Genomic DNA, 14,670 nt, shown 5'->3' with positions numbered 1-14,670 from the left:
TTTCCATTGGTGGGGGAAGACTAGAGCTAGTCTCCATCCCAGGATGCTCGGGTGGTAGAGATCTCGCCCGCAAGCCCCACAGTGGGGCTGATGCTCAGGATGTGGGAGGGGAAGGCAGAGGAATCCACAAGTGAACTGGGAGGCCGTCTGAGGGCAAAGCAGCTGCTGCGTGAGTCTTTAAGCAAGTCAACAGTCTCTGAAACTGCAGGTTCCAGGACTCCTCCGAGCCCAGCGAGGAGACCATCAAGTGACAGCTGGATGTAGAGCATTAGGACCCTTCCAAAGGTATGAAGGAACCATAGAACCACAAAACACTACAGCACAGAAACAGGCTGTTCGGCACCTCAAGCCTGTGCCCAATTATTATTCTGTTTAATCTCACTGACCTGGATCCAGCCCATATCCCTCACATCCATGTACCTGTCCAATTTTTTTTAAATGTCAAAATCGAGCCTGCATTTACCACTTCAACTGGCAGCTCGTCCCCCGCTCTTGCCTTTAAGAAGTTCCACCCTTTAAACTTTATCCCTTTCACTCTTAACCCATGTTCTCTCCTAACCTCTGTGGAAAAAGTCTGCTTGCATTTACTCTGTTTGTACCCCTCATAATTTTGTAAACCTCTATCAAATCTCCCCCTCATTCTCTGACCCACCAGGGAACTCCTGTCCTAATCCAGTGATTCTCCACCTTTTCCTTTCCACTCACACCCCACTTTAAGTAATCCCTATGCCATCTGTGCTCTGTGATTAGTAAGGGATTGCTTAAGGTGGGGTGTGAGTGGGAAGGGAAGCTTGAGAATCACTGCTCTAGACGCAATTATTACTGAAATATTTTGCTTGAGAAAAAAGGTCATTGGCCCATTTCCTTTGGAGTTAGGAAACTGCGCACATAACAAGTCAATTAGGGACAATTAAAACAGTGGTTTTCAATCTTCTTCTTTCCACCCACATCCTTCCTTAAGTAATCCCTTACTAAATGCAGAGCACCGATGGCATATGGAATACTTAAAGTGGCATGTGAGTGAATAGAAAAAGGTTGAGAGCCACTGACCTTTCCCTGTAATTCGGTTCTTCAAGTCCCGGCAACGTCCCTGAAAATCTCCCCTGCATTCTGTTTTTGTAACGTCGTGTGCCTATCGATGAGTCTTTTGAAGGCCCCTATTGAACCAGCCTGCACCACCACCCCTGGGAATGCATAACAGGCACCCACCACTCCGAGTGAAAAAACTCAACTAAAGTCTCCCCTAAACTTCTCTCCACTCTCCTTGAACAGATGTCCTCTGGGTTTATGCCGTGGTCAACCCAGGAAAAAGGTGCTGGCTGCCCACCCTATCTGTAGCCCTCCTAATTTTATCTTTTCTTTGGCTTGGCTTCGCGGACGAAGATTTATGGAGGGGGTAAAAAGTCCACGTCAGCTGCAGGCTCGTTTGTGGCTGACAAGTCCAATTTTATACACCTCGATTAAATCACCTCCCATCCCTCCAAAGGAAAAAGCCGACCTCGCTTCATATGACATGTTCCCCAATCCAGTCAGCATCCTGGTAAATCTCCTCAGTTCCCCCTCTGAAATGTTTTCATCCGTTCAGTCATGAAGGTGTTCCGAACTCAAGGCAACATTTCCAAGTGTGGTGTGACTAGAGTTTTGTAGAGCAGCAACCTCATGACTCTTGAAATAAATTTCCCGACTGATGAAGTCCAAGGGACCATACACCTTAACCACCCTATCAACTTGTGTGGCAACCTTGAAGTATCTATGGACCTGGGTCCAAAGATCTCCCCGTTCCTCCACAACATTGAGAATCCTGCCATTAACCACGTACGCAGCCTTCAAGTCAACCTGCCAAACTGCATCGCCTCACATTTATCCGGATTGAACTTCATCTGCCACTTCTCCACCCAACTCTGCATCCTGTTGTCACCATAAATTAACTTCTACATATCCACACCTCCGACCTTTGTCCATCTGCGAATCGACTGACCCACCTCTTCTCTCCTTCATTCATAAAAATCACAAGCAGATTCCATCTCACCTGCCTCCAGTTGAAAGATGTTCGTGGCGACATGGTTGAATGGTGTTTTTTTTTGTTGAACAACATGGGCCTAGGTTTGATTGGATTCAGTGTCTGGCCTTGCTGGGGTTAGTTTGTGAGAGGTTCTTCCAGCAGGAACGTTGGGGGGGCGCTGTGGTGAATCTCTGCTAATAAAATTGAAGTGCCAGTTGAAGTCGACAAAGACGATGTGGTCAAATAATATTCATGGCTTTTATTAGCAGAAATTTATGGTACAATAATGAAAGACAATAGGTGCATACACAGTTATACCCAAGGGGAGTGTCCTTAATGCACAGCCAATGTTAGTACAGCAAGGCTTGCCAGAGGGGAGACAGGCAGCTTAGCAGAGATTCACCACAGGGGCAGGGTTTGGCTCTGGGCTCCTGTTGGGTTCAGGTCCTGGTGTGTCAGCAGCATGGGGTTGTCCATGCTCACACTTGGAGAGATGCTCCCGTCACCCAGCAGCAGGGCTGCGCTGGGTGGGTGGGGTTGCCTGGGATTTGGGGTGGGGGGGGGAAAGCACTTTCTCATTTGAATCCAGTGCTGAAATCTGTGATAAAATTACCAGTGTGTCCGTCCGTCTCTCTCTCTCTCTCTCTCTCTCTCTCTCTCTCTCTCTCTCTCCCCCCCCCCTCTATCTTCTCTCTCTATCCCTCCCTTTCTCTCTCTCTCTCTCCTTCCCTTTTCCAACTTCACCTCTCCCTCTCTCTTACCCCTCTGACTTTCTCACAAGATTTGACCTTTGCTTGACTTGGCTGTTGCATGGTTGGGAGAGTCATTTACAGGATGCATTGGAAATTGCATGGCTGCTTTGAATTGAAATGCGTGCCCTTGATGCAGTGTTTTATCTTGTTCTTAACGATTTGCACTGTTACCCTCAGCAGTGTATATGTATATAATCACAAGCAAGACTCCAACTTGAAAAAGAGATTAATTGATGACAGTTTGTGTAGATATGTGTGTGTAAAGCACAAGGCATTTATGGTGGTTTTTTTTGTGTGTGCGTGTGTTAAATTTTCACCATTTTGGGATTTATTGGTGAGCGTTAATGTTGGGAGTGGTCTTGAGATCTCACGGAACTGGAGTCAGAGGAATGGGGGGAGGGATGGGGTAATGAATCCAGCAAGATCTCACCCCCTGAAGAACCTTCCTCCACCTCAGTCCCGAATCACTGGGGGTCTGTTCACAACTGCTGAATCCTCACCTTCACTCCATTTACCTCAGCCCCAGCACTTTGGCATGGGGAATGACATCGACATACCCTCTTTGCCCACCCCCTCCCTTCCTGGTCTTGCGCCCCCCCCCCCAACCCTCCCTTGCTCCATAATGCTTCAGAGTGACACCTTCCTCTGCTCGCCTCAGGGTGGGGATTTGTCCCCTCTTCTTGTGCGCCTCTTGCCTCATCCTGGTCAAAAGAGCTGGTCACCCACCCACTCAACCACCCCCCCCTCCCTCCACCCACCTATTGCAGGTTCACCCCAACACTCCACACCCTCACCTGTGGTTATTAGAGGCTCAGACACAGGGACGAGGAATGAGTGTTGGTCTCAGAAAGGGGTTAGAGGGGGAAGTGACCCATGCCTTGTCACTCATGGACCCCACAACCATTTCCCCCCCCTCGTGGTTTCGATGCCCTCCCTCACCTCGCTTCCGGTCCTGCTGACAACCCCTCCCTCCTCACTCCTGGACTCCACATAACCTGTTCCCTCACTTCTGGTCCCCAGACCCCACAGAAACTCCTCTCTCACCCCCCGATTCCAAACCCCCTCCAATCTCACTCCCAGACCCCACACCCCTCCTCCCTCACTTGCGGTACTGACACTCCCTCCCAGAACTGACACACTCCTCACCCCTCACTCATGGACACTAAACACTTCCTCCTTCAGTCCTGGACCCCCTCCCCTCCCACTCGCTGACCCACCCTTCCCCCCTAACTCCTGGACCAAACATCCCCTCACTCCCGGACCCAACACCCCCTCCCCCTTCACTCCTGGACCCGAAACCCCCTCCCCCTCACTCTTGGTCCTGACACCCCCACCCCTCACACCTGGTCCCAACACTCCCTCCCCCTCATTCCCAAACACCACAACTCTCCTCCTCACTTCTGAACACCACCCCTCCTCCACCTTCAATCCCAGATCCCACACACCCTCCCCCTTCACCCGGTCCTAACATTCCCTCCACCCTCACAAACCTGACACCCCCTCCCCCCCACTCCTGGTCCGTAACCCTGGTGCTCCACGTGGAAGTTGAGTGATATCCCATCCCTGTGGGTGAGTACCCCTGACCATTCATCCCACCAGGAGTACTGGGCAGTAGCTACAGCCATCAACAACCCCACCCTGTGAAACCACGATCGGCTGCAGAAACAATCAGATTCTCTCCCCTCTTTGTTCAGCCTCTATAGTCATATATACAGCATGGAAACATGACAGTTTGGCCCTTCTAGTCCACCCTCTCCCTTATAGTTCATCTTTTCCCATCTAGTCCTATTGACCCTCACCCAGCTCATAACCTACCACACCTCTCTCATCTGTATACCTATCCAACTTTTCTGTAAATATTAAAACCGAGCCCACATCTACCTCTTTGGCCAGAAGCTCATTCCATACGCCCACCACCCTCTGAGTGAAGAAATTGCCCCTCATGTTTCCCCTAAACTTTTCCCCCTTCAATCTCAATCCATGTCTTCTTGTTTGAATCGTCCCCCCCACTCCCATGGAAAAAGCCCTGTCTATCTGTCCTGAGTCACAGTTTAGAAGGTTCCTGGGATTGATGCCCCTCCCCAGCCTCCCACCTGTACCAGGGGAGGCTGGGCTCCATCCCAACCTGTCCCCACCTGCCCAGTGAATAGTGCACAATTCCTGGCTGCCCATCCCTCACTCACTCATCCAGAAGATGGGTTTCTCAGACTGTGTGGAATATCTGGACGTGGGAGCAAGCTGCATCCTGGTCTCTGGAGACAGTCAGAGCTTCGTAGCTCGGAAGCAGATCCTTTGACTCCACTAGTCTGTGCTGACCCAAGCTAGGCCCATATGCCTACGATCAGCCCACATCCCTCTCCTATCGTTTAAATGGGTTGCTTCTCCCCTGCAGGACTCTGACAGGCTTCCTACTTTGTTAGAATGAAAGCCCTGGTCACATCCGTGTGGGAAAGGTGGAAGATATGTCTACAGGATAGGGCGCCGATACTTCTGGGCGCTTCCTTGCCCTGTTACCCCCCTCTCCACCAGCCCCCCCCCCCCACAATGGTCCACTTGACCTGTGAACTGGCAGTCACTCTGCGTATCAATCTTCAGAACGAAAAGAGCCCATTTGGCCCCTCTATCCTGTCCCACCCTCTGGAGTTCGTGGCAGCACAGTCCTATTTCCCCAGCAGATCAGGCCTTGTCTGTGGAAAGATGAGTGTTCCTACCCTCTTTTGATCCCCTTTTAGATTTCCAGCCACTTTTAGATCTTTAGCCGGATGATTCAAGATTCCTTACTGTCATGTAATAAAAACATTGGAACGTTACACGGAATCTGCTTTCATTTGCTGTAAAGCAGACAGATTTGCTATCAGCAGAAACTTAATGAAGCACCTCTTGCAGTCAGAGAAAGAGAAGCAAAAGAGAACCCCCCCTCCAGAGTCACCGAGTGGCTGCGGATTCTCCTCCACAGCTAAACAGGGTCCAGTCCCAACCATCTGCAGCCCGAGCTCCAGATTCGAACCTCCAACACCATCAGAAAACCTCGGTGCCCTCTCTCATCCCGGTTCCTTTGTCCAATTTAAAGTCTGCAGCTGAGGAGAGTTCTGTGCAGGATGTGTGGAGAGGGCGGGGCCTGCGTCTCCACATTCCAATCCAGCTGAGCTGAATCTCCAAGCACTGTCCTCTCCAGCTCCATGGGCAAAGAGCCACCAGGGTGGGGAATCGTGATCAGGTCCCGAAGCTTGCTGCTTGCGTGCGTGCTCCCGCCTTAGGAATTCTGCTGTGTAACAATGGCGATTTTCCTTCCACCAACACCCACCCACGCCTCCTCCGCCCCCCCACTCCAAAGCCCGAAAACCTACTCCTCGCCAGCAAGTGTAAGGGAGCAGCAGTGAAGCTGGCTGACTTCGGACTCGCCATCGAGGTGCAAGGGGAACAGCAGGCGTGGTTTGGTGAGTATCTTCGCCACTGCGCCCGGGGCGGTCTCTGACGTAACCTCGCCGGACGTTGCGTGGGTTTGTTCTCTGCTTCTGGCCTCCGACGTGCTCCATATGTTCTTTGAATGAAAGCCATCCTGTACTAAAGCCGTGACTGACAGGAGGATTAGGCTGGCCAGGTGAAACACGCCAGGTTGATTTAAATTTAGATGTACATCATGGTAACGGGCCCTTTCGGCTCATGAGCCCATGCCACCCAATTGACCTGCAACCCTGGTACATTTTTGAACTGTGGGAGGAAACCGGACGTAGCTCCTGGAGGAAACCCACGTGGACAAGGGGAGAACATACAAACGCCTTACAGACAGTGCGAGATTTGAACCCGGGCCACACTGGCGCTGAAATAGCATGGCACTAACCGCCGCACTTTGACTTTGATTTCTTGGAGTTGCCCGTAAAACTCTGAGATGAGCAGAGAGTCCTGTATGTGATGCAAGATCCCCATGTAATGCACTACAGCACACTTTATATTTATCTCCCTCCTTGGTTGTCTATGGTGAAGATCTTTAATAATCCTGGACAATCCCAATGTTAATCTGTCCATGCACTGCCAGACTGAGACCACCTGCCAATTGCGGGAAACGACGCCTCGTCTTCCATCTGGGCACCCTCCACTGGACAGTATCAGCATTGAGCTCCAATTTCTGCTAGAAACCCCTCCCCCCATCTTCTTTCTCTCTGTCCCTTTTTCCCTGTCTCCTTTCACAGAGGCAAAATCCATTTTCACTATTGGTTTGGACTCCTCCACCTCCCGTTCTTCCCCCTTTTCTTTCCCCTGATTTTATTTCAGACACCTGTCTCTTTCTTCACTCAATCCTGAGGAAGGGATCAGGCCTAAAATGTCAGTGATATATATTTACCCCCTGTGGACACAGCTGAATCCCTCCAGCATTTCTGTGCTTTGACTACAATCACATTATTGGCAGACTTCCACATTTCACTCCAATGTTAATGTGTGATCAGCCAGGGGTCCGGTACAAGACAAAGGTGTCCAGTCCTTGGGCCCCATGTCTCAGGAAGAATGCACTGGAGTTGGAGAAGCTCAAAAAGAGGTTCTTGAGAATGAGAGATTTGATGAATTTGGGCCCCAACTTGCAGGAGTTAAGAAAGATGAGTGGGGGGGGGCAGGGGGGAATCTCAGCGAAACCCACTGAACTTTGAAAGAATGGGATGGAGTGGACAAGGAGAAGATTTCAGATTTCACGTTTATTGTCAGAGTAGTACAATCCTAAGATTTTTTTTCCCTGCCGGCCAGGCAGAATTTCCACTTGTTGGTAGTGCAAAAAAAACTAAACACAACATACACGTAAAGAAATAAAGAAATGTGCACAAACTGTGCAATGCAGAGAGGGAAACTTCATTAGAGAACAAAGTTAAAAGTCCTTAAATGAAGTCCTTGAGGAGTCTGATGATGGAGGGGTAGCAGCTGTTCCTGAACCTGGTGGTGCGAGTCTGTGGCACTGATACCTCTTTCCTGATGGTTTGACGGTAAAGGTTCCATTATTGTCACGTAATACTACATTTAGAATGTAACATACATAAAGTTCTTCAACCTTGTCTTCCATAAGGAAGACAGAGAGTCACCATTTTGTCCAGCGCCCCTCACAGAAATGAGGCCCCAGCAAGGGATGAACTCCCATCCCCTGGTTTACAAGACCAGTGCTCTAACCACTGAGCTCTTGGTAGCAGTGAGAACAGAGCGTGCGCTGGGCGGATCCTTGATGATTGCTGCTGCTCTCCGACGGCAGCGTTCCCTGTAGTTATTCTCGATAGTGGGGAGGGTTTTGCCTGGATTGTCCTGGGCTGTGTCCACTACCTTTTGCCGGGCTTTACGCTGAGTGGTATTGGTGTGCCCACATCAGGCCATGATGCAGCCAGTCAGCGCACTTTCCACCGCACACATTTGTCAGGGTTTTTGATGTTTCGTGGGAGAGTTTCGGACCAGAGGGCACAGCCTCAGAATAAAAGGGTGTCCTTTTAAGGACAGAGATGCGGAGATATTTCTTCAGCCAGAGGGTGGTGAATCTGGGGAATTCGTTGCCACCGAGGGCAGTGGAGCCCATCATTGGGTAGATTTAAAGCAGAGGTTGATTGGGTCTTGACCAGTCAGGGTGTTAGTGGGTATGGGCAGAAGGCAGGAGACTGGGGTAATTTTTGTTTCCCAGGCCTTTGAATGAACCTGGGGGGCAGGTTGATTGGGGATCTTTGGAGTGCAAGGTCCATCCTCAATCTTTTTTGCCTGTAGTTTATCTGCCTCAAGTCAAGTTTAGTTGGTTCCTTCCGTACTTCTCTCCTACCGACTACCATTAAAAAAATGTAGGATTTCAGTCCATAGAACCCCCCTCCCCGCCTCCCCAAATGTGCAGTGGCCCCCAGTATAGGCTCCATTGAGAATGGCTGCTCTAGAGAAGCGCTTGGATATAGCGTGGTGCTTGACCATTGAGGGAATACAAACTCGAACGCTGTCAGCAGGCCTCACCTTGAGATCAGAGTGCAGTCACCATAGATTAAGCCATCTTCCTTTATTTCGGCTCATCAGCTAAACTCCCACAGAGATTAGCTACAGCATGTTGGTGAGAAAAGTTGCAGGGTTGGAGCAATGACAGCCTTGTTTGACTCTGGTCTTCCAATGTCAACGGAGAGGCTCCTCTGTCGATCCGATGGTTTGAATCATGGATTTGGTGGGCCCGGAGAAATTTGTCTCCTCCTTGTTTCTATCCCAGAAATCCCACGGAGATTGATTTTCATCACACATTTATGCATGTAACTTGTGACAGTCTAGCCCTTTCTGTGGTGGTGTGGCCAAGTCAGTGTACAGGCAGTCCCCGGGTCACAAACGTCCGACTTTGGACAACTTGTACTTACGAGCAGTTCGTTTGGTCGAGGAAGGAGAACGCCTTCCGTCATTTTAAGTCTGATCGCGTTGCGGATAACACTTATTATGTTCAAGATGTTTTAGTGTATTTGGAAGTGTTTTATATGTATAGAAAGTTAAATATACTAAGATGTACCTACAAATTTGACTCAATGACAGACTTCGGAACGGATCTAGTTCGTAACCGGGGACTGCCTGTACTCAAGGTAAATGCAAAATGTTTGATGCTGTTTCTTTCCCCATCACCTGCAGGTTTTGCAGGGACACCGGGTTACCTCTCTCCTGAAGTTCTTCGGAAAGAAGCCTATGGAAAGCCAGTGGATATCTGGGCATGTGGTGAGTAGCAAGACACTGACTCTGTCATTTAGGGAGAGGCATGAGGAGAAAGAAGAGTCCACCCCTCGCCCCACTCCCCGCAGACACTTGAGATGGTTGAAACACAACAAAGCCATGTTGTGTATTGTGGACCATGTTGTTGTGGGCGATGTGTATTCCCAAGATGTTCAGACTGTCCACCAGATTGTGCTGACTTCCTCTACCGTGTTTAAGCTGAGCACCTAATCCCGTCAGGGCACCGGAAGGAGGAGCGTTGAGAGTGGAAACGGGAAATACAGTAAAACCCCTGGTATCTGGTACCTTTGGTAATTGGTAGATGCTGGATAAGTGAAATTTTCAGTTACTTGAGATTGCGTGTTGCATGATTGACAAACTAATGGCGAGGCACGCCAATTTTAGACTTCCGTTTTTTTTAAACCTATTTACTTTCTGCGAATTTTTTTGTTGGTTGTTTGAGGCTGCCAGTTGGTTGAATTCCAGATAACAAGGGTTCTACTTACTGTATTAGAATTTACCATCCTTGGGTCTGCTTATAGTTTGCAGTGAACGTGCGACGGGGCTCTGTTCCACAGAGAAGCTGAAGCTTATTGTCATCTGATTGTACACATGCAACCTGATGAAATACAGTCTCTCCAAACCATGGCACGCGCACAAAAACATAAAATACACAGTACAGATCATCACATAGCCATTCAAAATAAATATATCTAAATATTTGGGGTGGTTTACACATTACAGTTTACTGTTAATCAGTCTCAGCCTGGCAGTCCCCATTTTGAAGCCCTTGATGGCAGTGGGTTGAAGATACTGTGCGTTGGATGGAAAGGGTTTTCTTATAATTTCTTGAGCCCTGTTTAGATCTGTTGTCCGTAGAGGAAAGGGAAACCCTAGTGATCCTCTCGGCTGTTTTAATAATGCTCTGTATTGCTGTCTGGTCCGACGCTTTGCAGCTTACATCCACACATCGATGCAGCCGGACAGGACGCTCTCAATTGTGCTGAATATGGGGGCCGGTAGCCTTGCCCTCCTCAACCACCTTAGGAGATGTCGACTCTGCTGCGGTTTCCTGACTAACGTCGCGGTGTTGTGGGCGCATGATAGTTCCCCTTTAAATGCCCACCGAGGAACTCCACTCTCTCCATGAGGGAACCAATGATGTGTAGCAGGGGCATGTGAGGCTTTGCATTTGGGAGGTCCAACTGGGGTAGGACAAATCCAGTAAAGGGTGAGGAGTGCAGGTTACATTTTGGAGATACAGCCCGTGAGCCCGCATCCCACAAATGCACCAATTAACCTCCAATCTATGTATGGTTTTGAAGAGTGGGTGGAAACTGGAGCAGAAATGTGGAGAACTTCTTACAGACGGTGCCGGATTCAAACCAGGTCACTGGTGCCGTAATTGCGTTGCGCTAACCACAACATAATGTTGATGAGTGGGGTTCAGCTCCTTAGCTCCCTGAAAGCAGGGGCGCGGGTGGATAGGATGGTGGTAGGATTCACCTTGCTGTCATAAGATAAAAGTTAAGATGTTGCGACTTGCACGATAGGCCTTTGACGCCACATTCCGGGAAGGATTTGACTGCACTGGGGAGAGTGCAGAGGAGATGTTTGCCGGATTGGAGGACCTTCGATCTGGGGAGAGATTGGACAGGGTGGGCTTGCAGTGAAGGAGGCTGAGAGGTGAAATGATAAAGATAACATTATAACTAGCTCAGTGAGGATAGCTAGATTCTTTTTTCATTTTAAGGACTTCATGGGATTCAAATGAGAGGAAGGGGATTTGCGGGGATAGGTTTATTTTTTTAAGCACGGTGTCCGATCGCTCTGCGAGGGATCAGATGGAGGCAGGTCCTGTTAATACATCAAAGAGACACGTACACCTAACATTTAAATAGGTCATAGAAGGATGTGGTTTTTTAAAAAAAAATTAAATTTAGACATACAGCACAGTAACAGGCCCTTCCGGCCCATGGGCCCAATTACACCCAATTAACCTGCAGCCCCCATTAGGAGGAAACCAGAGCCCCCTGGGGAAAACCATGTGGGTCACAGGGAGAACGTACAAAGTCCTTACAGGCAACGCGGGATTCAAACCGTGCCACCTTGTTCCTGTTGCCAGCAGATTAGATTCGTGCTGATGGGCAAAAAGGTGGACATGGCCCATATTTCTGTGCTGTACTTGAGGAGCTCATTCAGCCTATTAATACATGCTAGCCTCAACTTCCGTCCCCTGCTGCATATCTCCCACGCACCCACCAATTCTCCAACCAACCAGCCCACCCCGGGGGTAAATTACATTGGCCAAACTCACTGCTGCCCTTGCTGGGACATGGGAGAAAACCTACAGGGGGCAGCAAGTGAGGACAGGTTAGGATGGAGCTTGACATAAGCTGGGCAGAGAGACAAACACGATGACAGTCCAGAGCTCTAGTCTGTTGGGCGAGTAGCACTGGTGACCGTCCCCTGTACAAACTGTGGGGGGGCACAGGGCTGATCTTTTGCTTGTGCAGTGAGTGCGCGTTTGACTGAAGAATTCCTGCTTCTCTCTTCTTTCAGGAGTCATCCTCTACATCCTGCTCGTCGGCTACCCTCCTTTCTGGGATGAGGACCAGCACAAGCTCTACCAGCAGATCAAGGCTGGCGCTTATGATGTACGTACACAGTAGCAAAGTGGTTTGTCCTCCACCACCCTTCCCCCCCACCAGCACTACCACTGCACAGGAGTAACACCCACCCATCACCAGGGGGCAGGACAGTGTGGATAACGGGAAGGTCCCAGTGTTACAGTTGGTCTTAGCTGTCTTATCAAGCGAGTGGAGAAGTCCAGGGCCAGAGGGATGGCCTCATTTAAATTTTAAATTTTAAAAATTTAGACATACAGCACAGCCACAGGTCATTTTGGCCCACGAGCCCGTGCCACCCAATTACACCCCATTAATGTACCAACCCGAGTCATTTTGGAGGGTGGGAGGAAACCAGAGCACCCAGAGGAAACCCACACAGGCACAGAGAGAGGGTACAAATTCCTTACAGACAGCGCTGGATTCGAACCGGGATCGCTGGCACTGTAACAACGTTGTGCTAACCGTGCCACCTGAATTAGCACCATTAAAATAGATCCCACCCCTCATGGCAGAGCACAAAAGGATGTCATATTGCCTTTTTTTTCCGGCCTGGTGGTTGGTTCTGATGAGGTCGAAGACACTTGGATATCTGGCTGGATGTACGCTGCTCTCCATAATGTTTTGGACAAAGACGGTGTTCTCCTTTATTTCCTCCTGGGTTCCACAGCGTTAAATATGGGGCGGCACGGTTGGCGAAATGCCTTTACACCGTCAGGGATCAGGAGTGGGGTTCAAATCCTGCACTAAGGAGTTTGTACATTCTCCCTGTGCTTCCGGGGACTTTCCCCAGGGGCTCTGGTTTCCACCCACTGTTTGAGATGTACGGGGGGGTGTAGGTTAATTGGCTGTAAATTGGGCAGCGTGGACTCATGGGCCAAAATGGCTGTGTGTCCAAATTTTTTTTAAGAATTAAAAATTTAAATTATTCACATGTGGAGCAAAGGGGCAAATAAAGGGAAAAAATGCCTTTGTCCCAAACATTATGAAGGGCACTGTAGGTGCGAGCTGGCAGCCTAGCAGAATAGGCTGCTTCTGAACCTGAGGCACTGCTCTTCAGGGTGTCTGTACCTTCTGCCCAAAGGGAGCAGTGAGAAGAGGTGGTGACCAAGGGGCTGGGGGTCCTTTATGATGTTGGTTGCCTCTGGAGGCGGTGCCTTACATAGATGTCTGCAATGGGTGGGTAGGGTAATAGAGACACAGATCTCCAAAGGTACTGATTGTGTGCCTGGTCTAGGTAAACCTCCTATGTTAAAGCAAAAACACACAGAAATGCTGGAGGAGCTCAGAAGGTCTCAGAATGTCCAAAGGAGGTGAAGGTATATTACGGAGCCCTTCAAGGAATAAACAAAGAGCAGGAAGGAAAGCAGTCCTTGCTAAATCTTGTTACATTTTATTTCCAGCACAGTAGAAGCCGGTTCCGGCCATTCCCACCCCCCCCTCCCCCCCACAATTTCACCCAAATTAACCTACAACCCGTGGTATGTTTGGGAGGGTGGGAGGAAACTGGAGCCCCTGAGGGAAACCCATGTAGCCACTGGCAGAAGGTACAGACGGTGCGGGATTTGAACCTGGGTCATGGTAATGACGATGTGCTAACCGTGCCATTACAAACTTCCAAACTTTTACAACCTATTCATTTGTACCTGAAAATAAATAGAGCGGTACGGTTAGTGCAGCGCTGTACCAGTGCCATCGACCAGGGTTTGAATCTGTAAGGAGTTTGCATGTTTGCGTGAGTTTCCTCCAGGGACTCTGGTTTCCCACCACCCTTTAAAACGTACTGGGGGGTTGATGTAATTTAGCAGCTCGTGGGCTGGAAGGGCCTGTTACTGTACTGTATGGCTAAATTTGAAAGAAAAATTAAATTTGAAACCTTATAGTGACCAACTGGGCTGACTATGGAAGAAATGATTCAGCCTCGGAGCCCTAGATGTTGTAAAATATGAACGTCTTGTAACCTCTCCACTTTTCTTCGATTCCTCACCTTCCCCAGTTTCCTTCCCCTGAGTGGGACACGGTTACTCCAGAAGCCAAGAACCTCATCAACCAAATGCTGACGATTAATCCTGCCAAGCGTATCACTGCCATCGAAGCCCTGAAGCATCCATGGGTCTGCGTAAGTGTTCTTCTGCCTGTGTTCTCAGGGAACACAGGACAAGCTTCACTCCTCTCTCACGCTTCCAACTTCGAACGAATTCTTAAAACGCGATTTAATGCTGGAATTAAATAGCTCACAGTTATTATCGAAACTGTGGCTGGGTTGCAGTTTCTGCAAATTTTTTTGTCTGTGGCGCTACGAGGAGCTGTACCAAAGTGGACGAGGGTCGATGTGCGGGAATGCAGAGATGTTGGTTACCCTACGGCCACGAGGGGAGCGGGGAACTGAAGCAAGGGGTGTACGATGCAACGGAACACCCGGTCAAAACTAATCGCTCTCTTCTTTTCCAGCAACGGTCCACGGTTGCCTCAATGATGCATCGCCAAGAGACTGTGGAGTGCTTGAAGAAATTTAACGCCAGGCGAAAACTGAAGGTGAGGGCCAGGTCATTACATTCTGGGCCAAGGTTTCAGGCCTTTGGTGGGACTGGTGAATGGGATT

At 49.4% G+C, this 14,670-nt stretch overlaps 1 protein-coding gene across 45 annotated transcripts in view; it reads left to right on the top strand.

The window, feature by feature from the left end:
• The window catches only part of LOC138754077 (calcium/calmodulin-dependent protein kinase type II subunit beta), a 238,450-nt gene that overhangs the window by 110,907 nt on the left and 112,873 nt on the right, over window positions 1–14,670 (top strand). For all 45 annotated transcript variants that reach the window (XM_069917876.1, XM_069917863.1, XM_069917857.1 and 42 more), the window contains 5 exons: window positions 6,089–6,191; window positions 9,364–9,447; window positions 12,004–12,098; window positions 14,065–14,187; window positions 14,520–14,603. In XM_069917876.1, coding sequence (XP_069773977.1) covers window positions 6,089–6,191; window positions 9,364–9,447; window positions 12,004–12,098; window positions 14,065–14,187; window positions 14,520–14,603 — 489 coding nt within the window. The remainder of the gene's footprint in view (window positions 1–6,088; window positions 6,192–9,363; window positions 9,448–12,003; window positions 12,099–14,064; window positions 14,188–14,519; window positions 14,604–14,670) is intronic.

The sequence above is a fragment of the Narcine bancroftii genome, chromosome 2 (assembly GCF_036971445.1).
Source record: "Narcine bancroftii isolate sNarBan1 chromosome 2, sNarBan1.hap1, whole genome shotgun sequence".
Taxonomy (NCBI): Eukaryota; Metazoa; Chordata; class Chondrichthyes; order Torpediniformes; family Narcinidae; genus Narcine; species Narcine bancroftii.
The sequence above is the reverse complement of the archived record's forward strand: the minus strand, read 5'-3'. Positions and strand labels throughout refer to the sequence as shown.